Source organism: Halichoerus grypus, chromosome X (assembly GCF_964656455.1).
Source record: "Halichoerus grypus chromosome X, mHalGry1.hap1.1, whole genome shotgun sequence".
In the NCBI taxonomy this organism is placed as follows: domain Eukaryota; kingdom Metazoa; phylum Chordata; class Mammalia; order Carnivora; family Phocidae; genus Halichoerus; species Halichoerus grypus.
In genome coordinates, this window is record NC_135727.1 from 43,832,750 (window position 1) to 43,843,945 (window position 11,196).

At 47.3% G+C, this 11,196-nt stretch overlaps 1 protein-coding gene across 1 annotated transcript; it reads left to right on the top strand.

The window, feature by feature from the left end:
* Nucleotides 1–58: 58 nt before the first annotated feature.
* Nucleotides 59–9,855, top strand: SLC25A53 (solute carrier family 25 member 53). Its single transcript, XM_036096100.2, has 2 exons — nt 59–191; nt 7,321–9,855. Exon 2 carries the CDS (start codon nt 7,352–7,354, stop codon nt 8,270–8,272), a length of 921 nt encoding a protein of 306 aa, XP_035951993.1. The 5' UTR covers nt 59–191; nt 7,321–7,351; the 3' UTR covers nt 8,273–9,855.
* Nucleotides 9,856–11,196: the final 1,341 nt, after the last annotated feature.

Genomic DNA, 11,196 nt, shown 5'->3' on the forward strand with positions numbered 1-11,196 from the left:
CTTGATGAGCGGGACGGAGCGGCCAATCAGCGGGGCGCGGGGGCGGCCTCCCCTCTCAGCCTCCGGCCCCGAGGCCATTGCTAGCAAAAGGGGGGAGCCGGCCGGCGGGGGCTGCGGCACACGGCCGCGGGAGCCAGCGCCGTGTCAAGTGCAGCTCGGACGCACCGACCGGGCCGATTTGCATTTTACCCGTGAGTTTGCTGCTTCCCCTTCGCTTTCTTTCTCCCTCACCCCTTCTTCCATCTCGACTCTCTTCCCTCCGCGCTTTGAGACCGGATGCGTTAAACACGAGGTGGGACAGAAATCAAGTGAACAATAAGAGCCCCTCACGTTTGTATAGGGGGAAGGGGAGAAAGCATTTACTGAGCACTTTCTGCGTGCGAATGCGCTTGCACGGACATCTCATTTATTCTTCTCAGCAGCCCTGTGACGGAGGCAGCGGTGTGCCGGTTTAATAAGAGAGGGCACTTCACCACTCAGGCAGTGTGGTTTAGGAAGGGCAGAGCGAAGAGCTCACACCGGAGTCGACATATCCGATTTCAAAGGACGCCCCTTGTAAACACTCCGCTTTACTCTCAGATTGAGGGTTAGTAGAGAAAAGCCACAGTGGAGATGGGAGGGCCCATTTGGAACTATATAGAATTAGTGAGCAAGGACTATTAATCTCCATTGTACAGATGGGGAAACAGAGAGGTTAGGTGTCTTGCCCAGCATCACACAGCAAGTAAGTTTCAGCATCCGATTTTGCATCCAAGCCTGTTGTTCTAATGCTAACTATTTGCCCAGCTGAGCTGCCTACAGAGTATTTCTACGTCGGTGGTCTCAAACCCACCAGCAGTCTTGGCCTGATGGTAGTGTTGAGTGAGAGGGGCTGGGGGAGGCAGTAGGGAGTAGGGAAAGCGGTAGGTAACTTTTGCAGGAACCACTGTACAGAAAAGGAAGCTAAGGCACTTTTCTTTCTCATTTTACACCGTTTTTTATACTACAGTAAGCTGCCTGTTTATTTAAAAAGAAGTTAAACATTTCTACAGCTTATGAGCTCAAAGGAAACAAGGCTCAGAGGTGAGATGACTTGCCTGAAATTACAAGGTGAAGCCAAAATCTGGACCAAATCTCTCTTACACCAGAGCCCATGCTATTAACCAAAGTATGGGTACAAGACTGGCTGCCTCAAAATCATGTTGGAGAGCTTGTTAGAAAGGCAGATTCCTGAGCTCCACCTCTGGGGGATTCAGATTTACTAGGACTAGGGGTGGGGAGTGTGGTTTACATTTTTGACTAGTGCTGTAGTTAATTCTGAGCTGTAGAGAAGTTTATGAATCACTGCTGGAAACACCACATCATGCTGAGGGTCATAAGTAAATGGCCTGCTGCCAATGTATCTGCCCGCAGCACATCTGTCATGACACGTAACTCCAGTGAGCAGAGGTTCCTACCTAGGGTCCTTTCTCAAATCGTTTACCAAGAATTTGGACTCTGTATTTTTCTGAGTCCTTTGTTCTGGAGATTTTCAAGTAAGTCTGTGGCCCAGAAATGGTTTAAGAATCATTCCCCTACCATCTTTCTTGGTAACATCTTCCTCTTTCAACTTGCACTTCAGGAAGAAGTGTGAGAAATGAAACAGTTTGACCTAACCCCTGATCCCCTGCTCTCAGCCGCTGATACAGCTCTTTCATTTCCTGGCTTGAGGACAGGTTGCTAGGTTGCCCTTCTGTGAGCTCTTGAGGGGACCTCTCCTTTGCTGGATTTGGCATCACTGGCCCTAGAGAAGGAGCAACTCCATGGAAACGGCATGCAGGGCTGTCCTGCAGGGCCGCTAGCTTGAATGGGCTGTGAAACCGGTAGCTGGGAAACCTTCTCTATATTCTATGACTTCTGGTTCTTGGAGAGCAGGTCTTACTTTCCTGATGTAAATTGTGGTTAAAAGGCCCCCTGCGGGGCTTGTTCTGGACTCCTGATGCTTGGAAGCAAATGAACAATCTAACGCCCTTCCACTGTTCTTGGGTTCGTTTTCAACCTGCCAAGGTACTTCTCCTGATGCTCCTTTCTGCCTTCTTTTCTAAAACAAACCCGATACCTAGAGTTCCTTGAAGTAAACACTTCAGATTTGGGGATGAGGACTTTTTTCTGAGGACGGTGGCCTTTCTCTTGTGGATGGAACAGTGTGGGAGGGGTGGTGGAGGCTGGGGTGTATGGGAGGTAGAGAGAAGGCTCCCCTCACACAGTCAGGGTGATGCTGGCGGTAGCTCTTGGGTTCCCTTCAGACTTCTGCTTCTGCTCCCCAATGCCATGACATCTGACCCTGGGTCTCAGCAGATTCTTGTTCTGTGATTAAATTAGCTTCAGTGCCAACTTAGGTGATCTGCCGCTGGTGGAGGTGGGGTCAAATAGGACAAAGAGCTAGAGCTCCGACCAAAAAAAAAAAAAGTGAAAGGAAATGGATTGTGTAAAGGTGGCTGGATTGGACCCTTCAAACAAAGCGAGGATCTCTTTGGGCAAGGTTGGGAGGAGGATTTGCTAAGCTAAGCTGGCTCCATTTGGATACAGAGCATCCCTTATCTTTGGCCTCATGTGTGGGAGCGTGTTCTCATTCACGGCTCTAATGACACCACATTTTCCAATTTCAACAAAGAAATCTTAAAAGCCTGAAGGTTAGGGAGATAAAGCTTTTCAGCTGAAACAATAATAGCTTCTCTTGGCTGCCTGCCTCCCCTGTGCCAGGAACTTTCCATCTGTTAGCTCATTTAAGCTTCTCAGCAGCCCTGTTAGGCATCTTTATCCCATTTTGCAGATAGGGAACCTGAGTTTCAGGGAAGTTAAGTAATGTATATAAGGCACACAATTTAGAAGTGGAGACACTGGGACTCCAGCCCCCTCAGGGCTGTCAAACTCCAAAGCCCATGAACAACTTTGCTCTGCTGTCTCCCAAACAAACAATTTAAAATGAATTTTGCGGAAGACCCAGAGCATTAGACTGATTTCCGCCTTTAGAAAAAGTGTGGTTGTAATCTAATCTTTATTTCTGGGATCTCTTTTTTTTTTTTTTAAATGAAACTACTAATATAACTTACGGAGCAATTGATATACTGCGTACTGTGCTAAGAATTTTATATGCTTCATCCTGTGCAAGCTTCATGACGATCATTATACAGATAAGGATACCGAGGCTCAGAGAGGTGAAGAGACTTGGCTGAGGTCCTAAAGCTAGCAGGTGGCACAGTGAAGTTCACACCCAGGGCTGTGTGACTCCAGAGCCTGTCTCTTTATGCTATACCGCGTTGCAGTGGGGAAAACAAATATGGTCTTTATTCTAAATCTGCTCCCTCTGCCAGCCACAGCTGTATTTCCTTCCCACGGCCTGCCCCCAGAACTGTTGTACCACTTATGCTTTTAGGTCTCTGTGCCTTAGACCTCTTCCTCAGCCTAGAATGGCTGCCCTCACTCCTTTACCTATTGGTTAAGGATCAAGTCAGATGCCCCTCCTCATAGAAATTTCTTGGCTGCTCCCTGTCCCAGGTAGCGTGAAGTGCTCCTGTCTTTCTGCTCTGACCTTGATTAGTGTGCCCTTTATTTTGCTTTCCAGTATAGTTTAGCTCATTGTTGACCTGTCTCTCCCACTAGACTCCCAAGCCCTTGAAGGCAGGTACCAAGTCCTATTCACCTCTAGCTTCATAGTAATTTACCCACAAGTGATTTAGTAGACGATCAATATGGGTTTGTGAGCTGACCAAAGACTGGCGGAGGGAGGCCCTGAATGAACAAATAAACATGGGGCTGGATCCTGGGGTGGTCGCACAGGCTGTCCATCTGGACTAGATGGGCCAGGGCAGTCTGGAATCCCCTGGGCTCACTTTACTAGGCTATGAACATGGGAGGCACAACATGGAGTCTAGGTAATAACTACTCAACGCTGACCCCCGGTGCATTCTGTGGTCTGTACTTTGGAATTCATGTCGAGGGGCCAGACCGTCCAGAATTGTTTATAGAACATCTTTGTATTCGCAGAAGAAAGGTTTTCGCTGCCTCCCATGTGAACACAGGATTTATTCCGCTGTACCTCTTCATCTAGTTCTGGCTGATCTGAGAGTGTCCTGCAGGAGCATGTGCTCTGTGGAGACAGATGGAGAAGTCAGGAAGCATCTCTTTTTTTTTAAATACTTTTTATCGAGACCACTATGGCATGGATGCTTAACCACTTTATCTCATTTTATTTTATTAATCTTTGCAACAACCTTTGGAGGTAGGTCTATTGTTGCCACTTCATGACTAAAGAAACAGAGACTAAGAGAAATGTCTTGCCTAAGGCCACACAACTAAGGGATAGAGACAGAATTCAGTGTTGGATCTCTGCCCCCCCCCCAAGCCTGGCATCATAACAGGAGAATACAAAGGAAAAAAGTGGATTCTCCTCCTCCCCTACAAAATAGGAAGAATTACATTTATAAAATGATGAATAGATATTAAAGCTAAGGTGTTTCTAAATTACTGTTCACCTTTAATTCCTGAAAATGATTGGCAAAAATGGCAGATGGAATTGGGGATGGGAAAGCACGATTCTGCTATCAAATATCGGCCCAAATTCCCCCATGTCAGCCCCCAGTGACATGCACAATATGAGGATGCCTAGAGAGTATTTCACTCCCTCGGCTCATTTTATAATTGAGATGGACGAGGCTCCAAGATGTCAATGAATTTCTAAAGGTCATAAGGAAGTTGATAACGGAACTGGCACTCAGAAGGCTAGTCTGCCAAATCCTAGCCCGGTGTTTCTGCTAGGTCCGCCTGCCTTATGCAGTCAGTCAACACATGTTTATAGGTTACTCAGGAAAATGTGGAGATGTGGAACATTACTGCACTTTGAGATAGAAGAGGGGACAAACTTTTCCTTCACTACCCATCCTTATTTAGGTGCAAGTAAGATTTGGGGGAAGAAATTCCTTGGTAGTAGATCTGGGGAATGTTGGGGTTGCCTGTGGTTTTGGGGGCCTGAGTAGAGCTACCTGTGGCCTGGGGGTGGGGGAGGGGTCTCTTTTGGCTCTGGAGAGATGGAGGTGGCCACCAGGGGCCCAGAAGTGTCCCCAGAGGGATGTAAGACTGGGCTTCATGAGCCTTTGCTCTGGCCAGTTCTCAGCTAAAGGGTCTGAGGCAGAAGGGCCCTCCCAGTCTCCTTCTGCCCATGAGGTTAAGGAGGTGAAGCTTAAGGCAAACATGGGGAGCTAGGGTTAGGGGAGGGGTGCTGACAGAGCACAGGAGGCTGAGCCTCCACCTCCCTCCACTGCAAGAGAGTGTGTGGCTTGTGGGGGAGGCTGTAAGGTCAGATTAGGGGGTCAGGGATGGAGCAGGAGCAAGAAGTCAGGGAGGAGCTGAGGGGGCCAATTCTGGAAGGAGAGGCACTTCTTGGCAGGTTCTAGGTGTGGCAGCCCAGAGAAGGCTTCAGTGGGCTTCTCGCATTACCTGGCTTCTACCCCTCCCTCGAGGCCCGAGGCCCGAGCCTGCACCCCTTTGTCCCTGTTGAGGGGCCATCGACTGCCAGCATAATTAGAGCCCCAAACACCTCCCTCCCCTCGGGACCACACGGCCCAGGGTTCTGTGTGAAAGCTCCAGAGTCTGCCATTCCTACCAGGCTTGATGTGAATCCCCTGCGCAGTCAAGGTGTCCCCTCCTCCCCTGCCTGTCTTCTCCTCTCCCCTCCCTCTACAGCCCTATGCTGCCTCGCCTCCACACGCTGTCTCCTCCTGTGGCACACTCTGTCCTCTCAGCCCTATCTCCTCCCTGACAAACTCGCTCAGGTTCTCAGATCTACACTGAGCATTCATTTCTTCTTGATCCCGAATTGCCTTCATGTGTCGAATTGCCTTCATGTGTCCTGGATCCCCAGTTACCTCTCATCTCTCTATCCCCACTAGGGCTCCCAGCCCTTTCTGGGGTGGGATCAGTAGTTCGGGGCCCTTGTACTGTATCTTCCCTCTAGCACAGGGATTCTGAACCAAGGATGATTTTGCTTCCCAGGGGACACATGGCAATGTCTGTAGGTAAGTTTGGTTATAGTAGCTGGGTTGGTCCCAGCTGGCGCTACTGGCATTCAGCGAGTGGAGGCCAGGATGCTGCTAAATGTTCTATGGTACACAGGACCGGCACCCGCAACAGAGAATTATCTGGCCGACGATGTCACATGTGTCAAGGTTGAAAACTCCCTGCTCTATTATACAGCTACAGGACTACAAGGATAGGCTTGGAAATTGCTAGGTGTGGAGCCTTGGTGCTGACCTTCCAGGAACAGCTACTCTTTTGGTTCCTCAATTGAGAAGAGGGGGGCGGCGCATTGCCATGAAATAGCCGGGACACGGGCAGGAATCTGCAGACAGAGAGGTGAGGGAGATTCCTCACTCCCCAGATTTACTACTGGCTTTTAGAGAAAGTATCGAATACAACTTCTGATTGCCTTTCTGCCTCTATGATATAGTGCTGCTCTTTGGAAAGAGAGTAGCAACTTATTATTCTAGCAGTTTATCAAATGCAAAACTTTATGTGGTGACTGTTGAGTGCAATAGGTTTTGGAGCCCCCTTTCCCCAATTTTGTTTTCTTCAGTCACAAACCTTCTTTGAATATTAGAATATTTGATTTGTTGGTAACACATGGTAGGGATGACTGTTCAGGGAAAAAAAAAAAAAACTGCCTCTGTTTTATTTTGAGGTTGATGACTTCTTTTTTTTAAACTCTTTTTTTAATTTTTCTTTTTTTTAAGATTTTATTTATTTATTTGAGAGAGAGAGATTGAGAGAACGAGTGGGAGGAGGGGCAGAGGGAGAAGCAGTCTGCCCACCGAGCAGGGAGCCCGACACGGGACTTGGTCCCAGGACCCTGGGATCACGACCTGAACTGAAGGCAGATGCTTCAATGACCGAGCCACCCAGGCGCTCAAGGTTGATGACTTCTTAAGACTGTGCCTATTTCTCATGGGCGCCTGGGTGGCTCAGTTGGTTAAGCAACTGCCTTCGGCTCAGGTCATGATCCCGGAGTCCTGGGATCGAGTCCCACATCGGGCTCCCGGCTCAGCGGGGAGCCTGCTTCTCCCTCTGACCCTCTCCCCTCTCATGCTGTTTCTCTGTCTCTCTCTCTTTCTCTCAAATAAATAAATAAAATCTTTAAAAAAAAAAAAAAAAAAGACTGTGCCTATTTCTCAGAAACTGGCCCAAAGTGTTGCTTTTTTCCTTAGGGCTGAGTTTCTTGGGGGCTCTGTTTCTAACTAAGCCGTGAAAATGCCACCGACAGATTTAATGGGCTAGTCTAACCTCTTTTTTTTTTTCCACTCTTGCCAGTTTCTTCCATCTGTACCCAGTTGTCTTCAGCATGGAGGAACAGAACCACTCTCCTGGAAAGGAGCTGCAGCATAGGACACGAGCGGAGTCTCCGGGAAAGAAGAGCTGGCACTCCCAGGCCTATGCCCTTGGGGCCGTTTCCAACTTTATGTCTACTTTTCTGACTTTCCCTATCTATAAGGTTGTGTTCCGGCAACAGATCCATGCCGTGGCGGTGTCAGAGGCTGTGCGACAGCTTTGGCATGAAGGCCCTCAATACTTCTACCGGGGAATATACCCGCCTCTTCTCTCCAAGACATTGCAAGGGACTCTGTTGTTTGGGACTTATGATAGCCTGCTGTGTTCTCTCTCTCCTGTTGGGCCACACTCCCTGAGACACCGCTGGGCTGCAGGGCTCATGTCTGGTGTGGTGGAGGCTGTGGCACTGAGCCCCTTTGAAAGGGTGCAAAATGTGCTCCAGGATGGTCGCAAGCAAGCCCGCTTCCCCAGCACCGTCAGCATTCTCAAGGAATTCAACTCTTACGGGCTTTGGGGGCGGCTGTCACTGGGCTACTATCGTGGTTTCTGGCCTGTCCTTCTCAGGAACAGCCTGGGGAGTGCTCTGTATTTTTCCTTCAAGGACCCCATCCAGGATGGCTTGGCAGAGCAAGGTCTGCCCCATTGGGTTCCTGCCTTAGTGTCTGGGAGTGTCAATGGAACGATCACCTGCCTAGTTCTGTATCCTCTGATTGTGCTGGTGGCCAATATGCAGTCCCATGTTGGCTGGCAGAGCATGCCAAGCCTGTGGGCCTCTGCTCAGGACGTGTGGGACACTCGGGGCCGAAAGGTGTTCCTGATCTACCGGGGAGGCTCCCTTGTCATCCTAAGGTCCAGCGTGACATGGGGCCTCACTACGGCTATCCATGACTTCCTGCAGAGGAGGTCTCATTCCAGGAAAGAGCTGAAAGACTGACTAGCTGCAGGAAGTGTGGCTATGGCAACTTTGTTATCCTAAGCCTTCCCAGGTCAGTCTAAATAGCTTACTTCTTTGGCTTGGTTACCTGATACAACCATTCTTTAGTGTCTTTGAACTGCCAACGCATGGGAGAAGTTCCCAGCTACTAGCCTGTTGGGCACAGACAAAGCCCAACAGAGTTCCTTGGTCAGAAAGAGGAAGCCACTCTGGTCTGTCCGCAGTTTCAACAGCCGCAGACCAAGGAGGCCCTTAAAAAACTTGTAACCCTGATGAAATGTCATTCCTTTAAGGAGTTCCTTGACAGTAAGAGGAACTGTTGAAAGATGACCTTAGTTAGCCACTGTGAGTTCTGGGATCCCTCCAGTTGTCCTTTGGACCAAACTTAGTGGAGGACCAGGGACTCCAGTGTCAAAGAACTAAGCTTGACGCTTAGGATGTGGATTCCATAGAACTTCTCAGATGGCTACATTTCCATGATATTGTTCACTATTCCTACCACCACCACTCTCACTTCTCAGGGCTGTGGGCTCTAGTTTCAGTCAGGCTGGCAGCTGGGGCTGAAAACCCTAAATTATACTTGCCTCAACTGATCAGATGTCACAGGAACTGATGGGACTGGATATAGGAGTGGGAAGAAGTGTTGCCACTGGTTGGGTGGAAAGAATAGACTTTGAGGGAAGAGATTTAGTTGCATGAGAAAAATTTACTCTAGATGGCTTGGTGTTATCTGCCAGGATATTTCTGATAGCAAGGCAATAACATTGCCTAGAAACCACTTGAGTTTCCCTAGGAAATCTGGAAGCGAAATGACCATATCTCTTCACAAATAATTGCATATTTTATTGCTGTGGATAAATATAGTGACTGTGACAAAAAGATCAGAAATCTTAGCCTGTCCTTCAGAGCCATTCGACATATGGCCCCCGTATAACTTACAGCATTTTATCACACCACTGCCACTTACATAGATCCCATACAACCAGCTAAACTGGACTATTGTTCTCTCCCCACACATGCCATGAACTTTCCCATGGCCTTGCTTTGGCCCACACTATTTCTCCACTTGGAGTGCCCCTTCCTCACATGCCAGTCTGCCAAAATCCTTCCAGTTCCTCAAAGCCTAGCTCAGATGCCACCTTCTCTATGGAGACTCTTTTGATAACCCACAACTGAATGTGACGTTAGTCTCTTATGACGCCCCTTTCCAAGAACACTGCATACATGGCACTGATTCCATTATGTCACTGAGTTCCTGTGACCCTGTGTTCTTGTTGGTGTTCTTCAATACCTCCTACTAGACTGTAAAACTCCTTGAAAGCAGGGATTCTTGTATGCATTTTAAAATCTCCCATTGTGCCTAGGTGCTCAACAATGTTGGCTAAATTATTGAATTGATTATCAAGCTGTGATATGATCTTTATCCTCAGGGTGCTGTCCCTTGTACATGAAAATAATGTTATTGACTCGCTGTCAGCAAGACATGCCTTTGGGATGTGGTTTTGTTTTCTTTTATTAGTGGATTTAGTTTTATGCTAATGATAATGATGCTGCTGGTAATTAATAATAATAATAAATGACTTTCAACTGGAACATTCGATGACTTTGTGTTATTGATGGCATGTTTGCTATGAGCAACACCATAGGAAGTAAAATTTCACAAACAGAAACACATTGCATAACTGTCCCATTCATTTCAACTCTGGAGCTTTGAAGATTTCCAAGATGACATATGTTGCAGTTGTTGTAGATGATAATGATAATGACCTCCACTTGCACCTCTTTACCTAACTGAATTTGTCACTTAAAATGACCTAATTATAGACCCTAGCTGGGAGAATTCCTCACTTTAATTTCCTCACAGAAATTAAAGACACAGCAGTAGGCAATGTGAGATCAGAATGCATTTGCCAGCAAGGTCAATAGACAATGGCTGGTCCAGAATAGCTGCAGACGATTTCCCATGTCTGATCGTTGTGGAGACTTGGACGGGGTAGGATGGTACTCTGGATTCAAGGACAGGGAATACAGGGCCTGCACAAGGAAAGGTAAAACAGAACAGTAGCTAGTTCTGTTTCAAGGCTAACTCTTTCAAGGAAGAAAATATTTACAAAAATTCATAGCTTATAGCTGTGGGTTTTTAAAAAATATTTATTTATTTGAGAGAGAGAGTGCGTAAGCATGAGTAGGGGAGGGGCCGAGGGAGAGAGAGAAGCAGACTCCCCGCTGAGCAGGGAGCCCATGTGGATCTCAATTCCAGGACCCTGAGATCATGACCTGAGCCAAAGGCAGACGCTTAACCGCTGAGCTACCCAGGTGCCCCTATAGCTGTGTTTTTTAAGCCAAAAAGGAGATAAACTACCATACTCCCCCACCTTTTAATCCAAGAGATGCATTCATTTATTTCCAAGTATGCTATGGATTTCCACTTATGTCGCTGTGTCAGTCCATGTCCCTTTCTCCATTTTAACTTCTTATTTAGAAATAATTTCAAATTTATAGAAAAGTTGCCAGCATAAGTCAAGTACAAAGAACACCTATATACCCTTTACCCAAATTCACCTACTGTTAACATTTTAGCCCATTTGCTTTATTGAGCACTCATTCCCTAGCTACACACACACTATTTTTTCCATGAACTACCCAAGAATTGCAATCTTAATATTTCTAGAGTCAATATTTGTAGATTCAAATTACTTTTCAAAGACTGTGTTTTATCTCTATGACAATGGCACAGTTACTATATAGATGTTCCCCAAGTTAACCGTGGCTCAACTTAGGATTTTTTGACTTTACGATGGTGTGAAAGCAATAGGTATTCAGTAGAAACTGCACTTTGAGTTTTGAATGTTGGTCTGCCGGGGCTAGTGATATGTGGTAGATAGTCTCCCGACCCGGGCAGCAGCAAAGAGCCGAGGCTCCCA